Here is a 19,995-nt window from a genome sequence, read left to right as displayed (position 1 = left end):
TCTGTGCAAGCCTAACCTTGACCGTGTGGCATTAACCCTTAACAGTTAAAAGAAGGTGTTTACATCAAACAGTTTACAATGACATCTCACCCCATAGGAACACATTGCCTGCACCCCTAAATTCAACCTGAAGCCTATGTGGGTTATGAATGTCTTATGAACCTGTCTTCAATGACAATCCATCAAGCCACTATGAGGTCTACCTGTGTTGATTCTAAGCTTCCTGGAGCAACCGGAAGTGATAAAATCACCCTAAAAGTGTTTGCCATACCCAACCAGCAGTTTGTGATATATAGTGCATTCAACCCTGTGTAAATCAGTCAGTTCTTAACGTATAGACTTCTGTAAAAGCATACCCCGATCCGGATATGTATTTACTTATAGCTTCCTGTGCCAACCGGAAGTGCCTTAAAATGGGGTCATAGGTGCTGTTTCGAAGGTTTAAAAAAGTCAGATCTTTCCAAAACTTTAAATGTGTGAATCGGTCAACCCTCATGAACTGTAAATCAGTCATTTCTCTAAACAGATGTCAAAGAAAAGCTCTCACACACACACACACACACACAGCAAGGATGGAGTGAAAAAGTATGGTGCTTAAAGACACAGAGCCTTAAATGCTTTTACGGGGGATCCAGACTTCCATACCCGCTCTGGGAGCACTATACTACCGCCACAAATCAATGGGTGCTGGCCTGAGTGATTTATGGAGGTTTTCAAAAAATATTCTAAGTCCAAACTTTTCGTGCACCTGGTATTTTTTTGGGGTTACCAGGCGTCATTTTTCAAAACGGTTGAAATTGCTTTTAGGGGGCATCCAGAGTGTCACATGACCGGATGAGGTAACTATTCTTGTTCTTGTAACTTTCCGGTAGGCTAGAAGCTTTCCGGTGTTTTGCTGCTCGACACAGGTCGACGCAGGTATTGCACTTGATTTATCGTTATCGTAACTGTAGGTGCAGCCAAGTGGAAATACGAAAGCTTTCTAGCTATTTCGCACTGACGGTAATTTGAAGACAAGAACGTTTCTAGTGAAAAGGTGCTTACACTCAGAGCCATGTATTTACACTCAGCCACCCTAGCCTTATTAGGGGTTAACGTTTTGGTAATTTTGGTTGGCCAACAAAATGTAAGACTATAATGACTGCATACGTTTCCCCAAATGTTATACGAAAAAAAAAAGTTTTGTTATTGATGGACAATGGCAAGGCTGCCATGTGTGGCTCAGTTGGTAGAGCATGGCGCTTGCAACGCCAGGGTTGTGGGTTCATTCCCCACGGGGGGACCAGGATGAATATGGATGAATATGTATGAACTTTCCAATTTGTAAGTCGCTCTGGATAAGAGCGTCTGCTAAATGACTTAAATGTAAATTCGTGTCTTTTCGCACGAATTAAGTAGCACAGAAATTAGTGTATTTTCAAACGAATTGAACCACCCCAAAAATGCACAAAACCGCACGAAATCTGCTGAAATACATTTTGTACATATATGCGCGAATTGAATGTGAGGCTGGGCTGTCTCTTGATAAGTGTGTGAATTTGACAATTCTCCTGTCCTGCTAAGCATTTCAAATTTAACCAGTACTTTTGAGTGTCAGGGAAAATGTATGGAATAAAAACTATTTTCTTTAGGAATGTAGTTGAGTAAAAGTTGTCAAACATAAATAAAGTACAGATACCCCAAAAAACGACTTCAGTTGTATTTTTACTTAAGTACTTTACACCACTGCATGCCAGTCTTTAGGGTAGTATTTTGTCTAGTAATGTAACACTTTCACCACCAGAATGCAGTGTAGGACCGAACAAAAAGTGCCCCCTTGGGATCATGAGGACATCAAAGTAATGTGTGAGATATTCACTCTCGGTTACGTATTTCATTATTGAATCAAAGTATTTAAATCTCAATAATCATATAGCTGATGGTGATGTTGACACTGGCATTTGAATAGGCAATATAGGCAATACCACAAATGCGCGTTTGGAGACGTTTTGGAAACATTCAAACAACGATGTTACTGATACACCCTCTGCTGAGATTGAAAGGTAGGGAACTAACGTTAATTTCAACATCACAGTAGAGAGTTAAACACGGAAGTCAATCTCAGTACATAACCGCCGATACTAAATTGAATGACCTAAAGTTAACACATAGTTGCAGCATCCATCCACTGTGCGCATTTACGGAATCCCTTTTATTGGCCTTCGGCACAGTATGACAGTGGCATCAGAGGCGCAGACCGGAGTTTACCATGCACTCTCTCAGGCTTGACTGACTACATGACATACGAGATGAAGGCTGTTTTCTGGGGGGTTCTCCTCGCCTGTGTGGACTGGGGTCGGGGTCAGGAGAATTACACATTTGATGGAGACGTCCGCGACTTTGCCATTAGTGACCGCTCGGTATACGTCATTACGGATGACCGACTCTACCAGCTGAACCATAATTTTACCAACGTTATGAAGAGGGATAATCCGAATGTAGTTTATCCTAACCAAGAATCACATCCATTTAAGGTGAACATTTTACTGCCATTCATCAAAAACAAGACCTTGATCATCTGTGGAACCACAAAATGCGGTTACTGTGAAATACTGGATCTCAACGAAATCTCGAAATCTGTGCATTCGGAGAATATTGAAGTGGGTTCATTGGACCCTGGAGATTCAACCATTGGCTTTATTGTTGATGTCGGGACGAACTCCTACATTATGACTGGAAGTTTGCAGAGCCGTGTGCGTAAAGCGTGTGCGAATTCAGGTCAGTTGATTGCCCTACGGAATACACTAGAAGGACAGCATGGGGGAATCTTTTCTGATACAGATGAGAGAGTGACTCCGTATATTGACGCCAGACAAAAGGAGAAGTTTCAGTTTGTGGACGGCTTTCAGAGTAATTCACACATCTACGTGTTCTCGAACGTTCCCCAAGGGCGTCAAGTTCAACTTATTTTGTTCAAGAGCGAGAACAATAAAGAAAATACTTTGACGTCCCTCAAAGGTGCGACACTCAAATGCTGTGGAAACACGGAGCGCCAGCGGCTCCTGTCTTCCTCTGTAATTCCAGGATCTGGTGGTCTCCATGGGCAGGTGCTCTGGGCAGGTGTGTTCACGGCTGGTAACACAAGCGACCCCATCAACACCATGCTGGCCATCTATAACATCAGCTCTACAAGGCCTCAACTCAAAAACAATGACCCAGACTTCTGCTATAAAAGCTGTGTAGAGGTTGGTGAGATGATGATTTTATGTATGGTTTATAACCAACACCATAGCAAAGACACTATCATTATCGCTACCCTAATTTCTTAGCAAATGTGTTAAGATTGTCTTTAACACTGATATGTATGCTGTTTCAGTCATCGCATAAAGGTACCACCTCGGACCTGCAGCCAGAGGCAGTGGTGTTTAAATACAGCTCCATGACATCAGTGTTGGCAGTGAGACACAACTCCTGGCTGGTGTTCTTCATCGGGACAGGAGACGGACAACTCATCAAGGTCTGTGGAACACAGTTATGAGAACTCTTAACACACACACACACACACACTGGCCTCATAACACCCTTCTCATGTCATTATTTCTCCCTTGAACACAGATACCCATACAACAGAATTACAGCATTTTTTTACCAAACGTGGCTCACATGAGGGAATTTGAGGTCTAAATTAGCCTGGAGAAACCCCACAGTAACTTTATTAGGCACAATAGTCTCCTTTATGCAGTGTTGTCCCTGGAAAGCTTTAATAATCCAGCCAAATCCCATGAATGTTTCTAACAGAAATATCACAGCCATGCAGTACACTCTAACAAACCAGACAGGGGTTTGGTCACCACTACACATCAGTGATTGTTAGTCTATCATGTATCATCATCATCAAATTCATACTCTTGTTGACAGAGAGAAATGTGTGCGGTCAACTGATATTTACAACTGCAGTATAGGTGATTTCCTAGGGCCATGTTATGTATTGTGGTTTGTTAGTGTTATGTGTCAATCTACAGAGAGATGTTATTAATGTGTCACTCTCTGTCCCATGTCAGCTTGCTGTAGACAAGGCCTACAAACCTGCCTGTCCCAGAGTGCTCTACAAGTCAGATGACGACCGCCGTGTGTTTCCCAAGATGCACCTGGATCCAGTGGACCGCAAACATGTGTACATGGCACTGAGGAACCAGGTAAGTTCCACTGTACACAGAGATAAATATTATACAATACAACCATTCTGAAATAGGACCCAGGACATAATATTGTGTGTTTGTTGTAGATGGTACGTGTGCCCGTGGCTCAGTGCAGTGAACACAAGAGTCTGAAGGACTGTTGGTCTGCTCAGGACCCCTTCTGTGGCTGGTGTGAGTCAAGGTCAGTCACAAGAACCACAACTACACACTTCTACAACTTACACTATATAGAGATTTCTTTATTATGTCACATATTTTCTTTTCTAAAATGTACTTTTTAATTCTTGTTGTGAAGATAAACAGTGGCAGTCATTTCAATGTAATTCAGTGAGGACAGTTGGTTTGTCTGTGTTAATGACATACCTCGGTCCAGGTTTTTTCATACCATTTGATCTTGATTTAAAAAAAATCTGAGTGGTAGAACAAAGGGCATTTCCTCTATCACCCACAGCTTCTTAAAATAAACGTGGCACTATAGATGAAACTTCCTGTGAATATACACTACCGTTCAAAAGTTTGGGGTCACTTAGAAATTGTAACGGGTGTCTAGATCTTCCTCCTCCTCGGACGAGGAGAGGAGAGAAGGATCGGAGGACCAATATGCAGCGAGGTGTGATGACATAATGAAATTTATTTAAAGACGAAGACGAACACGAAAAAACACTTGGAAAATTACAAAATAATAAAAACGAAGTAGACAGACCTGAACATGGAACTTACATAACTACACGAAAGAACTCACGAACAGGAACAGACTACATCAAACGAACGAACAACCGAAACAATCCCGTGTGGTGCGCAGACACAGACACGGAAGACAATCACCCACAAACAAACAGTGTGAACAGCCAACCTATATATGGTTCTCAATCAGAGGAAAACGTCAAACACCTGTCTCTGATTGAGAACCATATAAGGCTAATTACAAGTGACCTAAACATAGAAACACAAAACATAGAATGCCCACCCCAACTCACGCCCTGACCAACTAAACACATACAAAAATAACATAAAACAGGTCAGGAACGTGACAGAACCCCCCCCCTTAAGGTGCGAACTCCGGACGCACCACCAAAAGTCTAGGGGAGGGTCTGGGTGGGCATCTGTCCACGGTGGCGGCTCAGGCTCTGGGCGTGGTTCCCATCCCACCATAATAAATCCCCGCTTCTTTATCCCCCTCACAATGACCACCCTCCAAATAACCCCACCTAAATTAAGGGGCATCACCAGGATGAGGGGCAACACCAGAATGGGGGGCAACACCAGAATGACTGGCGGATCCTGGTTGGCTGACGGCTCTGGACGCTCATGGCTGGCTGACGGCTCTGGACGCTCATGGCTGGCTGACGGCTCTGGACGCTCATGGCTGGCTGACGGCTCTGGACGCTCATGGCTGGCTGGCGGCTCTGGACGCTCATGGCTGGCTGGCGGCTCTGGACGCTCATGGCTGGCTGGCGGCTCTGGACGCTCATGGCTCGCTGGCGGTTCTGGACGCTCATGGCTCACTGGCGGCTCTGGCAGCTCATGGCTCACTGGCAGCTCTGGCAGATCCTGTCTGGTTGGCGGCTCTGGCAGATCCTGTCTGGTTGGCGGCTCTGGCAGATCCTGTCTGGTTGGCGGCTCTGGCAGATCCTGTCTGGTTGGCGGCTCTGGCAGATCCTGACTGACGATCGGCTCTGACGGCTCGGGACAGACGGGCGGCTCTAATGGCTCGGGACAGACCGATGGCTCAGACGGCACTGGGCAGACGGATGGCTCAGACGGCGCTGGGGAGACGGATGGCTCAGACGGCGCTGGAGAGACGGATGGCTCAGATGGCGCTGGAGAGACGGATGGCTCAGATGGCGCTGGGGAGACGGATGGCTCAGATGGCGCTGGGGAGACGGATGGCTCTGGCCGGATAAGGCGCACTGTAGACCTGGTGCGTGGTGCCGGAACTGGAGGCACCGGGCTAAGGACACACACCTTAATGCTAGTGCGGGGAGCAGGGACAGGGCACACTGGACTCTCAAAGCGTATTCTGTGCCTGGTGCGTGGTACCGGCACTGGTGGTATTGGGCTGGGGCGGGGAGGTGGCGCCGGAAATACCGGACCGTGCAAGCGTACTGGCTCCCTTGAGCACCGAGCCTGCCCAACCTTACCTGGTTGAATGGTCCCCGTCGCCCGCCCAGTGCGGGGAGGTGGAATAACCCGCACCGGGCTATGTAGGCGAACCGGGGACACCATGCGTAAGGCTGGTGCCATGTAAGCCGGCCCGAGGAGACGCACTGGAGACCAGACGCGTTGAGCCGGCTTCATGGCACCTGGCTCAATGCCCAATCTAGCCCTACCAGTGCGGGGAGGTGGAATAACCCGCACCGGGCTATGAACACGTACAGGAGACACCATGCGCTCTACTGCGTAACACGGTGTCTGCCCGTACTCCCGCTCTCCACGGTTAGCCTGGGAAGTGGGCGCAGGTCTCCTACCTGCCCTTGGCCCACTACCTCTTAGCCCCCCCCCCAAGAAATTTTTGGGTAGTACTCGCGGGCTTTTCGGGCTTCCAGCCACGTCTCCTTGCTGCCTCCTTAAACCACCGCTCCTGGGCTTTAGCTGCCTCCCTCTCCTCCTGAGATCGGCGATTCTCTCCTGCCTTAGCCCAGGGTCCTTCTCCATTCAATATCTGCTCCCAAGTCCACGAGTCCTGGTTTCGCTGTTGAGCTCTCCCCCGCCGCTTGGTCCTAGGTTGGTGGGTGATTCTGTAACGGGTGTCTAGATCTTCCTCCTCCTCGGACGAGGAGAGGAGAGAAGGATCGGAGGACTAATATGCAGCGAGGTGTGATGACATAATGAAATTTATTTAAAGACGAAGACGAACACGAAAAAACACTTGGAAAATTACAAAATAATAAAAACGAAGTAGACAGACCTGAACATGGAACTTACATAACTACACGAAAGAACTCACGAACAGGAACAGACTACATCAAACGAACGAACAACCGAAACAATCCCGTGTGGTGCGCAGACACAGACACGGAAGACAATCACCCACAAACAAACAGTGTGAACAGCCAACCTATATATGGTTCTCAATCAGAGGAAAACGTCAAACACCTGTCTCTGATTGAGAACCATATAAGGAAATGTCCTTGTTTTTGAAAGATTTTTTTTTTTGTCCAGTAAAATAACATGAAATTGATCAGAAATACAGTGTAGACATTGTTAATGTTATAAATGACTAATGTAGATGGAAACGGCGGATTCTTTAAAATGGAATATCTACATAGGCGTATCAGCAACCATCCCTCCTGTATTCCAATTGCACGTTGTGTTAGCTAATCCAAGTTTATAATTTTAAAAGGCTAATTGATCATTAGAAAACCCTTTTGCAATTATGTTAGCACAGCTGAAAACTGTTATTCTGATTAAAGAAGCAATAAAACTGGCCTTCTTTAGACTAGTTGAGTATCTGGAGCTACAGCATTTGTGGGTTCGATTACAGGCTCAAAATAGCCAGAAACAAAGGACTTTCTTCTGAAACTCGTCAGTCTATTCTTGTTCTGAGAAATTAAAGCTATTCCATGTGAGAAATTGACAAGAAACTGAAGATCTCGTACAACGCTGTGTACTACCCCCTTCACAGAACAGCGCAAACTGGCTCTAACCAGAATAGAAAGAGGATTGGGAGGCATGTTAGAGTGTCTAGTTTGAGAAACAGGTGCCTCACAAGTCCTCAACTGGCAGCTTCCTTAAATAGTACCCACAAAACATCAGTCTCAACGTCAGCAGTGAAGAGGTGACTCCGGGATGCTGGCCTTCTAGGAAGAGTTCCTCTGTCCAGTGTCTGTGTTCTTATGCCCATCTTAATCTTTTATTTTTATTGGCCAGTCTGAGATATGGCTTTTTCTTTGCAACTCTGCCTAGAAGGCCAGCATCCCGGAGTAGCCTCTTCACTGTTGACATTGAGACTGGTGTTTTTTGTTTTAAAAAACAGCCTTTTCCAGCTACAATAATCATTTACGACATGAACAATGTCTACACTGTATTTCTGATCAATTTTATGTTATTTTAATGGACAAAAAATATGTTTTTCTTTCAAAAAACAATGACATTTCTAAATGACTCCAAACTTGTCCTGTTTATCTGTGTCACCCTAAACCTGCTCATCCTCACCCCTCTGTGATGTGTTCTAGATGTTCGTTTCAGGATGACTGCCTTCAGGCTTCAGCCTGGATCTCCATCTCTGAGGACTCCCAACAACAGAACATGGTCTCTTACCAGATGGAGAAGAGCAGCAGTGGAGAGGAGATCACACTCACTGTCAAGGTCCACCTGACTGTGAATGGGACAGGAAGTCTCACCTTTACCTGCAACTTCTTCAATACTTCTTCACCTCAAAGAGGTGATCTGTGTAAGAGGACAAGCCCCGCTCCAGCTTTTCCGCGATGCTCCTGCCTGTTCTCCAGCGACCAGCTTCCTGCTGGAGGTAACCTTTCACCTTCTAACTCTCCGGTAGATTTCTCATTTCTCAGAAAACGGAGCATCTTGCTTAGAGATTGTTTCCCTGTGTTCTTCCACATAGGGTTGAATGCCACAGTGAAGATAAGAGTGGGGAAGCAGGCCCTTACTGAGAAACTGATGCTCGCTAACTGTTCAGACATCACTGGACCACCTACCTCTGCCCTGTCAGTCAGAAATCCCAGATCTGTCATGCTACTCCTCAGCACCTTGATATGGCTATGTTTCAACCTACTTGTTTAGACCTACTTCAGTATTTACTATAATGACATCTTTTAAATTATATGTTGGGCAGATTGTGTTACACACTTGCCTTTCTGTATGTTGTAGATCTGTTAGTACACATTTTGCTTGAGTAACAGATGGTACACATGTTTATGATTAAACTGTAGTATTCTTATTCCTATCTCTGTGTCTCTCAGGTGTTCTCAGTGCATGACAGCTGGATGTAGCTGGAGTAATGAGGCCTGCTCCTGGACCCCCAGGTCTGCCAACTCAGACCCCATACAGGTATGAGACACACACACACACACACACACACACACACACACACACACACACACACACACACACACACACACACACACACACACACACACACACACACACACACACACACACACACACACACACACACACACACACACCTTCTTCTTTGAGGGAGTTCATCTCGCAACTTCTTCACCCATGTGTGTTCCTGTATCTTGTTCATCAACCCTCTCTCACTTCCTTCCCCAGGACGTGTGCAGACTCAGCCAGTCAGGAATGAACTACTCTGTAAGTCCATCCTGCTGATCACAGCCTTTTCCTCCTCATCAGAATCTCTCAGTGGATCTTATGTCCCTTATAAGGAAGTTTGATCTCAGAACAGGGAACTAAGTTTGTATGTGGTTTTTTTTGTGCGCGAGTGTGCGTGTGTGTCTGCATGTGACACAGAGTGGACTTGAAGTGGTCTGAGATTTTCACGGTGACATTGCCGGCACAGTCATTTCATGCAAAGTACCTATCAAATAGCTTAGGACATCTGTTATGTGACAAGGACAAAGCTTTCTTGTATATGGTCACTACAACCCATACACTACCAAAACAAAATAAAATATGTGTTCATACGTGTGTTGTAAGCTACTTACTGTACATACATACATACATACATACATACATACATACATACATACATACATACATACATACATACATACATACATACATACATACATACATACATACATACATACATACATACATGCATCCATTTGTTATCATGCTCCTCACAGTCTGAATGAAATGTGGATACTTGAATTAGATGTGATGAATATAGCTGTGTGTGTTTGGTGGGGAAGGAAGTGTTTGTTCCTTATAGGGTTTGGTGTTTGTTAAAGTGTCATAAAGTTCCTTTGGCCTTATCAAACCTCTCTCTCTCTCTCTCACACTCTCGCTCTCGAAAGCTAAGATTGAGGACAAAATGAAGAGACAAATGGATGTCTACCAATGCCAAGATACTATATTCAGTTAGACAGAGCAATATTCATAGATCTGGGCATCTTTTGTAGATTCGCATCCTACATTTAGATCACTCGTAAAATAGAGATTTTATCTCAACCAGATGGATCAAAAAGGTTCTATATAGTAAGAAGATGTTTGAGAATAGAGCCTTTGTCTCTGAGTCAAGTCATCATACCTCTTACAGTGGGGATCATTGATCACATGACTGTGCCCCAGGGCAGTAGTAGTAGATTTCAAACCATCCATCATAATTACATACAGTGAGCTCCAAAAGTATTGGGACAGTGACACATTTGTTGTTTTGGCTCAGCACTTGGATTTGAAATGATACAATGACTATGAAGTTAAAGTGCAGGCTGTCAGCTTTAATTTGAGGGTATTTTCATCCATATCGGGTGAACCATTTAGAAATTACAGCACTTTTTGTACATAGTCCCACCATTTTAGGGGACCAAAAGTATTGGGACAAATTCACATGTGTATTAAAGTTGTCAAAAGTTTAGTATTTTGGTCCCATATTTGCTGTTTGTTTTGGTTAAGTTTCAGATATTTTTTTTGCCCAATTGAAATTAATGGTAAATAATGTATTGTGTAATTTTGGAGTCACTTTTATTGTAAATAAGAACAGAATGTTTCTGAACACGTCTACATTATTGTGGATGCTACTGTGATTACTGATAGTCCTGAATGAATCGTGAAGAATGATGAGTGAGAAAGTTACAGATGCACAAATATCATACACCCAAGACATGCTAACCTCTCACCATTACAATAAAAGGGGAGGTTAGCATTTTTGGGGGGTATGAAATGTATGCCTCTAACTTTGTCACTCATCATTATTTACCAAAACTAAAGAGCAAGCCTGCGGCCACAAACACGTATTTAGTTTCACTTGTCTTTATCAGAAATATTTTTTGTGTTTGTTAGGAGCCAGTGATCTTTTCCATAAAGCCCAGTGTTCTGTCCTTCCATGGGAGAAACCATGCCTTGATGAATGGAGAGAACCTGGATCATGTGACCAAGGTTCGCATCCAAGGGCACATGCACTGCAGTCTCAAGGAGTGAGTCAAAGTGGACAATCGGTTGAATATGATTTGTTTTCTAATGACGCAAACATCATTTTTTGAGATAAATAAAACGTGGATTATTTAAATCAATGCTTTTAAACAATGATTTAGATGGTTTTTTCACTGGTTCTCACTTCATTCATGAAAACCCAATGCCTTATCACGGTGTTTTGGTAAAGTGTGTATCTAACCTGTGTAGTGTGTGTATCACCTGGTCAGGTCTCCAGTGTGGAACCACACTGGGTCCAGTCTGACGTTCCACATCCCCGGTGGAGACAAAGGTTCTGTCAGTGTGTGTGTCGTGCTGCCAGACGGTCGCTGTCTGGGCAAGGCCACTGTCACCTATGGGTCCTTACCGTCCTGCACTGGGCTAATACCAAGCACTACCTGGGCTAGGTAAAAACACACACACACTTAGGTACGCACATATGATCAGAATTGTTATATATACACACACAAGCTATACAGTGGTTAAGAAACATGTCAGTAACTCGTTTCCACATATGGCTACTGGCCATGGTGTTGTCTACCGGGGAAAGAAAGTGGGCCGCTTCCCAGAAGATGCTTCATACAACAGTGTTTTAATAGATGTTTCATTTCCCTCTTTCTCTCAGCTGCTCAGCACTGGCTTCCCTTTTTGCTTTTGGTAGCTCTCTAAAGCAGATTCTTCATGTTTGGTTAAATAGTTTTACTTAATTTATTCTGTGAAATGCTTTGTTTTGTGTTACAACTTTTTTTTCTTTCTCTGGCTTATTTAAATAATGCTGATGGGACATGACTACAATACCCATCAGCACGCTAGGTGTGACCAACAACCCTCCTCTGATTGGTTGATTTCGTATGTGTCCTGCAGTGGGAAGAGGAAGATCAAGGTCCAAGGGTTCCATCTGGAGTTTGTGGAGGGGGTTGTTCATGACCACGCCCCTCAGACCATCCATACCAACTACAGCTCTGAGGTAGGCGTCTTAACAGACTGATTTAATTGATTTCTTGACTAAGCGTCAAGTCTTCACCCACTCTTACGTAACCAGTCAGTAACCTAATATGAACATGCACACTGCCACACCTCCCCAAACGTTCACCTTCACACAACACAGAACTCAGTCATGGGGGCCTCAATATCTGAGGTATTCTAATTCATGTTGTTGGTGTTTTTAGACTCTGTGGTACCACACACCTCTCTTTGAACACATTAACCAGGCAGTCACCTCCACTGTCTCTCTGAGAGTGGCCAATCAGACACTGGCGTGCTCATCACAGCTCACCTACCATCCCGACCCAGAATTCACCAGCTACACCGCAATCAAGACAGGAAATGACCTGCGTGTCACCATTGAGGTATACACACATGCATGGAGGCACGGATACACACACATATGTACTTTGGTAGCACACTCTCTCTCTCTCTATCTTTCTCATTCATTCATACACTCACATTCCATTTCTATTTTTATTTCAGAAAAGGGCTGACAAGTTGAACATCACCACAGAAGAGATCTTAGTGTTTGGTGTTCAGGAGGAGAACCAGGATGTAGAGTGTGTCATGGACACCATCGAGACAAGCAACGAGACTGACTCTGTCATCTGTGAGATAAAGAACACTCCCAACTTAAACATCCATTCACTGAGGGTAAACCTCTTATTCAGATAAATCCAAAAAATGTTGTTAGTTGCTCTTGGATACTCCGAATCAGAACTGTCCTTGGAAATAGTATTTTACAGTCAACATGCATTATGATGTGTTTGTTTTTCAGATAAGAGTTGGTAACTTCACCAAAACACTTTTACCAAAACAAGCTGCACCTTCACTGCTAATCATCCTTGTGCTTATACCCATCATCATGTTGGTCATTGTGGGTAAGTATTCACCTTCATCAACTTTGTTTTGACTTGGTGTCTCATGACAGACTGTAAATGTCCAATCAAGTAGCTGGCACACAAGATTTGGTTCTGGGTTCTGAAATTAGGTCTGACCTGGTTTGGTTGAATAGGTTTAGGTATGGTGGTGTGTGTGTGTGTGTGTGAATAAAGCTCTTGTCCTGTCCTGACCAGGTGCGGTGTGGTATTCCTACAATAAACAGAGGAAAATGGCGGCACAAATGAACAAGCAGCTGGAACTGCTGGAGCGTGACATCAGAAATGACATCAGACAAGGTCATTGATTTGATTTATATTCTTAAATCGCACGCAGACAGGCACACACACACTCATACTCAATGATGCACCAAATTGGCCTCATAAAATGGATTTAACAGAGTAAAGGCCCATGACTACTACCCACATGCAATTCACACATAGGGTTCATACGGTACAGTTACACCACAAATAAACCCCTTTACTTACCCTTCTGTTCTCTAGGATTTGTGGATATGCAGACGGAAAAGTGTGATTTAATTGAGAACGTTGGAGCCATCCCTTTCTTGGACTACAAGCACTTTGCTTCCAGGATCTTCTTCCCTGACGTACGTAGGAGCAGAACACAGAACAGAGTCAATGCAGTATACCTAATACAGTCTGCTTTAAAATAAGACATGTTGTATTAAATGGACAGATAGGTTGTGTTTTAATGTTCATAGTTTGTCCTATTGTTTCTATTAGGGTGGACCTGTGATGACCTCCTGTATCAAAGACATTGGCCAGGTGAGATTTGATTTGAACCGTATGTGAAATCTGATTGCTCGTCTGATTGCCATAACATGACTTGATCAATGACTGGAAGGGAAACAGAGGATGTAATAGATTTCCATAAGTAGCTAACATCTGTCCTGTGGTCAGGACGTGGTGAAGGTGCAGCCAGACAAGAGCTGTCAGGCTCTGTCCAGACTGATCCGGGATCAGGTGTTCCTCACCTCCTTCGTCCAGGCTCTGGAGGAGCAGAAGAACTTCAACGTCAAGGAGAAGTGAGTCAGTGAGGACAGGACAGGACACAATTTAGGCCAAGTGTCACTTAGCTGGTTTGGGTATAGGATATACGACAGATAAGGTTAAGGTACTGTATATAGTACAGTAGAAATGGTTTAGGTGTCATTTAAGTCATTATAGATGAGCAGGTTGGTGTGTATAGCAGGTAATAGAGATGTCATAAGTCGGATGTATGTTGTGTCCTACAAGGTGTGCGGTGGCCTCCCTGCTGACCGTGTCCCTCCACGGTGACCTGCCCTACCTGACCCAGGTGATGGAGGAACTACTCAGGGCTCTGATGGAGCAGCCCAGTAACTCCCAGCCCAAACTCATGCTGCGACGCACCGAGTCCATCGTAGAGAAGCTGCTCACCAACTGGATGTCCATCTGTCTCTACGGCTTCCTCAGGGTCAGTCCGTCTGTCTCTACGGCTTCCTAGGGGTCAGTCCGTCTGTCTCTACGGCTTCCTCGGGGTCAGTCCGTCTGTCTCTACGGCTTCCTAGGGGTCAGTCCGTCTGTCTCTACGGCTTCCTCGGGGTCAGTCCGTCTGTCTCTACGGCTTCCTCGGGGTGCTTCCTCGGGGTCCGTCCGTTTGCCTCTACGTACAGCTTCCTCGGGGTCCGTCCGTTTGCCTCTACGGCTTCCTCGGCGTCCGTCCATTTGCCTCTACGGCTTCCTCGGGGTCCATCCGTCTATCTATATCAGTCTATATTTATTATTTTCTTGCTACTTCTATCAAAGCCTTATTCATTCATAATGTATGTATTTATTAGCCTCCATGTCATTATGGTTAGCTCACAGTACATTTTTTTTCTCTCATACATTTCCACGTGTGTTTGAGTGACTATGTAAATGAGTGTGTTTTTGTAACTTTTCACATGAGTGCATGTTAATGAGTTATACCTAATTGTACATGTGAATACCGGTTTGTGTGTGTTTAACTGAGCTGTGTGTGTGTTGTGTTGTGTCCCAACAGGAGAGCGTGGGCCAGCACCTTTTCCTGCTGGTTTGTGCTCTGACCCAACAGATGTCTAAAGGCCCAGTGGACTCAGTCACAGAAAAGGCTCTTTACACAATTAACGAAGACTGGTTACTGTGGCAGGCTCAGGACTTCAGCCCAATGGTACACACACACACACACACACACACACAAACACAAACACACACACACACACGGCATACTGCCACACAAACATACACAGCACACTGCCACACACACACACACACACACACACACACACACACACACACACACACACACACACACACACACACACACACACACACACACACACACACACACACACACACACACACACACACACACACACACACACACAGCACACTGCCACGAACACACCCTTCCTGGATCTAGGGCGTGGCGAGAGAGGTAGTTGGCAGTTCCTCCTTTATGTTTTGATTGTTATCAGAAAGGTTGTGGTTAGAGGAGCTGGTCTGTTAGAAAACATATCTCAGTATGCTGGGGCAAAAGTAGATGGGTTGAAAGGGATCCTCACATGCGATGTTGACAGGGGAAACTATTGCTGTTTTAGGAAGCTATTCGTAGATATGGCCTCCGCTTTCGCACATTTCTCAGTTTGTCTTTCAGAAGCGAAAGGTTAACCCTTTTAAATGAAAGAAACGAGTCTAGAAGTAAATGGATCAAAGCCAAAATGGACCCAGACTCTAGTCTTTATAAGCATAGGTTGAGCCATATGGTAATCCTGCTGAGACAGTTGCTCAGTGGTTTCATATACCAGAGAAATGTTATCCCTGTAGTGTATAGGTTTTATTGTATGAAGTCCATCAAGTGATATACACAGACATGTGGCTTTATAAAGCTTTAGCTAATTGTGTGGTTTCCCAGACCCAACTAGAAAGATAGTGGGAATGAAGGTTAGCTTCAGTGGTTAGCCACACTGATGAATAGATCTTATCTCACGTTTAATTTTCTAACCCAAACCTCATGTAAGTAGCCTACATCATGATGTATGTGTGTCTGTCTGACCCCGCCCTCCACCCTCCACCCCAGAGGCTACAGGTGCTGTTTGCTGTGGGAACAGACGGAGAGGTCAGTGAGCCTCTGGAGGTCAGTGCTCTGGACTGTGACACGGTGGAGCAGGTCAAGGAGAAGATCCTCCTGGCCTTCAAGACCAAGTTTGGCTTCCCCTACAACACCCCTCTCCGACAGATGCACATCGGTCAGTTGCCGTACCTCATGTGTCCGAGACATTAGGAGGGAATGCAAGAGGGAAGAGTGCTAGCGAGTATTATGACTCTAAAAGCATGTGTACCTCAAATGAAAACATCTTGATCGATCATGCATTCTTGTAAAGGAATGGCTTTCAAATGTTCATTAGAATGACTTCTCTCTCTCTCTGTTTCTTGAACTCTGCAGAGTATGAGAAGGATGGAAGGTTTGTCCCACTGAAGGAGGTGGATGCCAGCTCAGAGGTTCTAGGAGAAGTGACCATGCTCAACACACTCAAGCACTACAAGGTTAGAGAACACTACCAAGATTCCTGATACAGGAAATAAGCCTAATCTCACGTTCAATATTTCTCTCCATATCTCAAATCACCATCTAGGACAGAGAATATATATACACTGCTCAAAAAAATAAAGGGAACACTTAAACAACACAATGTAACTCCAAGTCAATCACACTTCTGTGAAATCAAACTGTCCACTTAGGAAGCAACACTGATTGACAATAAATTTCACATGCTGTTGTGCAAATGGAATAGACAACAGGTGGAAATTATAGGCAATTAGCAAGACACCCCCAATAAAGGAGTGGTTCTGCAGGTGGTGACCACAGACCACTTCTCAGTTCCTATGCTTCCTGGCTGATGTTTTGGTCACTTTTGAATGCTGGCGGTGCTTTCACTCTAGTGGTAGCATGAGACGGAGTCTGCAACCCACACAAGTGGCTCAGGTAGTGCAGCTCATCCAGGATGGCACATCAATGCGAGCTGTGGCAAGAAGGTTTGCTGTGTCTGTCATGGTGGTGTCCAGAGCATGGAGGCGCTACCAGGAGACAGGCCAGTACATCAGGAGACGTGGAGGAGGCCGTAGGAGGGCAACAACCCAGCAGCAGGACCGCTACCTCCGCCTTTGTGCAGGAGGAGCAGGAGGAGCACTGCCAGAGCCCTGCAAAATGACCTCCAGCAGGCCACAAATGTGCATGTGTCTGCTCAAACGGTCAGAAACAGACTCCATGAGGGTGGTATGAGGGCCCGACGTCCACAGGTGGGGGTTGTGCTTACAGCCCAACACCGTGCAGGACGTTTGGCATTTGCCAGAGAACACCAAGATTGGCAAATTCGCCACTGGCGCCCTGTGCTCTTCACAGATGAAAGCAGGTTCACACTGAGCACATGTGACAGACGTGACAGAGTCTGGAGACGCCGTGGAGAACGTTCTGCTGCCTGCAACATCCTCCAGCATGACCGGTTTGGCGGTGGGTCAGTCACGGTGTGGGGTGGCATTTCTTTGGGGGGCCGCACAGCCCCCCATGTGCTCGCCAGAGGTAGCCTGACTGCCATTGCCTGTACCGAGATGAGATCCTCAGACCCCTTGTGAGACCATATGCTGGTGCGGTTGTCCCTGGGTTCCTCCTAATGCAAGACAATGCTAGACCTCATGTGGCTGGAGTGTGTCAGCAGTTCCTGCAAGAGGAAGGCATTGATGCTATGGACTGGCCCGGCCCGTTCCCCAGACCTGAATCCAATTGAGCACATCTGGGACATCATGTCTCGCTCCATCCACCAACGCCACGTTGCACCACAGACTGTCCAGGAGTTGGTGGATGCTTTAGTCCAGGTCTGGGAGGAGATCCCTCAGGAGACCATCCGCCACCTCATCAGGAGCATGCCCAGGCGTTGTAGGGAGGTCATACAGGCACGTGGAGGCCACACACACTACTGAGCCTCATTTTGACTTGTTTTAAGGACATTACATCAAAGTTGGATCAGCCTGTAGTGTGGTTTTCCACTTTAATTTTGAGTGTGACTCCAAATCCAGACCTCCATGGGTTGATAAATTTAATTTCCATTGATAATTTTTGTGTGATTTTGTTGTCAGCACATTCAACTATGTAAAGAAAAAAGTATTTAATAAGAATATTTCATTCATTCAAATCTAGGATGTGTTATTTTAGTGTTCCCTTTATTTTTTTGAGCAGTGTTGTCACGTTCCTGACCTGTTTTCCTTGTTTTTGTATTTGTTTAGTATGGTCAGGGTGTGAGTTGGGGTGGGCATTCTATGTTATGTGTTTCTATGTTTAGGTTCATTGTCTATTGGCCTGATATGGTGCTCAATCAGGGACAGGTGTTTTACGTTTCCTCTGATTGAGAACCATATTAAGGTAGGTTGTTCACACTGTTTGTTTGTGGGTGATTGTTCCTGTGTCTGTCGCACCACACGGGACTGTTTCGGTTTCGTTCGTGTATGTGTTCGTTCCTGTTAGTGCGTTATGTTCTCTAGTTCAGGTTTGTTCACATCGTTTATTGTTTTGTAGTTATCCAAGTGTTCTTCGTGTTCGTCTTTGTTTAATAAATTCATCATGTATTCATCACCCGCTGCATTTTGGTCCGATCCCTACACCTCCTCTTCAGTCGAAGAGGAGGAAATCGAACGTTACAAGTGTATATATATATTTTACATGTAGTTGAAGGCCTAAACTTTAAAAAAAGGCAGATTAAAAAGTCCAATCACTGGCAGCTGTAGTATTACTCAATGGCTAATGCCTGGATTCCATCAGTACCGCTGAAGAGCTGCGCGATTTGAATTTAAAGGCAACGTTCCCGTGTCTGCAGAGACTGCATTCACTGTAAACCCTGCATATGTCGGCTCAATAGGAAAATACCTTTCCATTTCAATCGTGCTATAACGCGGATCTTCCGCGATCCGGATTCAATCTAGTCCTGAGTAGTTGTAATAACTAGACGGATTGTGTTGTCAAATTGTTGCTTAATGTCACCAAACCACATGCACAACTTTGTCAGGTATCTTATAAGTAGAGGGTCCCACTCGACCAGAACATCCTTGGCATTGAATCAGACTACTAAGTAGTCTGATTCAAGGCTAATACCAAGCAGTATTAGCTCCATTCAAGGCAGCCTGGCTGGTAGGACTGAGCTGCCTGTGTCACAAGGCTAAACCCGACCACAAATAGATTAGAACTCCTGTACTCTTTATTAGTCTCACTGTAGAACACTACTGTATTTTAGGTCTACCAGCTGGTTGAGAAGCTGGTAACTATCGACCTTCTAACTCGGTGTGTGTCTACAGGTACCGGATGGAGCGTCCATCAAAGTGCTCTCTAAGACCCATCCCACTCTGAGTCCTCAGAGCAGCCTGAAAGGTAAGGGTGTCAACAGATATTGCCATGCTACAGTACACCATGCCTCCATAGCTCCTAGAGATGTGGATCTTGTACACTTCCCCTCACACTGTATTAAACAGGAAATTAATGGTTGTGTGTGTGTGTGCGTGCGTGCGGGGAGGGGGGGTGCCTAGAGTACACTACACACAGAGTACACACGAACAGTATTCATACACACAAGCGCATGCTCATAGTTAATGCTCATCACACTACCACACACTTGTGCACGGAGTAACTTTTGCGATTCGCTTTGTCAAAGTCCATCTTTTATTTATTTATTGTTTATTTAAACTTTTATTTTGGCAGGGTGGAGTCCCATTGAGACCAAGGTCTCTTTTACAAGGGAGCCCTGCGTGCAAACAATTACTCAATCAAGGCAGCATGGGCCCATTAGAAATACACAAAGAAACATACAAATAATAAAACAACATTCAACAAAACAAACATTCCTCAGTAA

General features: G+C 45.0%; 1 protein-coding gene across 3 annotated transcripts in view; it reads left to right on the top strand.

Moving 5' to 3' along the window:
* The first annotated feature begins 1,991 nt into the window (after positions 1-1,991).
* LOC139534054 (plexin-C1-like) overlaps positions 1,992-19,995 on the top strand; it is a 25,073-nt gene continuing 7,069 nt past the window's right edge. Inside the window, exons 1-23 of one of the 3 annotated variants that reach the window (XM_071332722.1) lie at positions 1,992-3,224; positions 3,356-3,496; positions 4,041-4,175; positions 4,265-4,359; positions 8,354-8,646; positions 8,743-8,845; positions 9,101-9,188; positions 9,417-9,455; positions 11,109-11,242; positions 11,468-11,644; positions 12,102-12,204; positions 12,407-12,586; positions 12,708-12,878; positions 13,003-13,105; positions 13,301-13,402; positions 13,607-13,710; positions 13,847-13,888; positions 14,036-14,148; positions 14,360-14,558; positions 15,126-15,272; positions 16,182-16,350; positions 16,548-16,648; positions 19,445-19,517. In XM_071332722.1, coding sequence (XP_071188823.1) covers positions 2,277-3,224; positions 3,356-3,496; positions 4,041-4,175; positions 4,265-4,359; positions 8,354-8,646; positions 8,743-8,845; positions 9,101-9,188; positions 9,417-9,455; positions 11,109-11,242; positions 11,468-11,644; positions 12,102-12,204; positions 12,407-12,586; positions 12,708-12,878; positions 13,003-13,105; positions 13,301-13,402; positions 13,607-13,710; positions 13,847-13,888; positions 14,036-14,148; positions 14,360-14,558; positions 15,126-15,272; positions 16,182-16,350; positions 16,548-16,648; positions 19,445-19,517 — 3,760 coding nt within the window. In that variant the 5' untranslated portion in view covers positions 1,992-2,276. Of the gene's footprint in view, positions 3,225-3,355; positions 3,497-4,040; positions 4,176-4,264; positions 4,360-8,353; positions 8,647-8,742; positions 8,846-9,100; positions 9,189-9,416; positions 9,456-11,108; positions 11,243-11,467; positions 11,645-12,101; positions 12,205-12,406; positions 12,587-12,707; positions 12,879-13,002; positions 13,106-13,300; positions 13,403-13,606; positions 13,711-13,846; positions 13,889-14,023; positions 14,149-14,359; positions 14,559-15,125; positions 15,273-16,181; positions 16,351-16,547; positions 16,649-19,444; positions 19,518-19,995 lie in introns of all 3 variants that reach the window. The other 2 variants (XM_071332723.1, XM_071332720.1) reach the window with 2 other exon arrangements.

The sequence above is a fragment of the Salvelinus alpinus genome, chromosome 11, assembly GCF_045679555.1.
Source record: "Salvelinus alpinus chromosome 11, SLU_Salpinus.1, whole genome shotgun sequence".
Lineage (NCBI taxonomy): Eukaryota > Metazoa > Chordata > Actinopteri > Salmoniformes > Salmonidae > Salvelinus > Salvelinus alpinus.
This window is presented reverse-complemented; position numbering and strand designations above follow the sequence as displayed.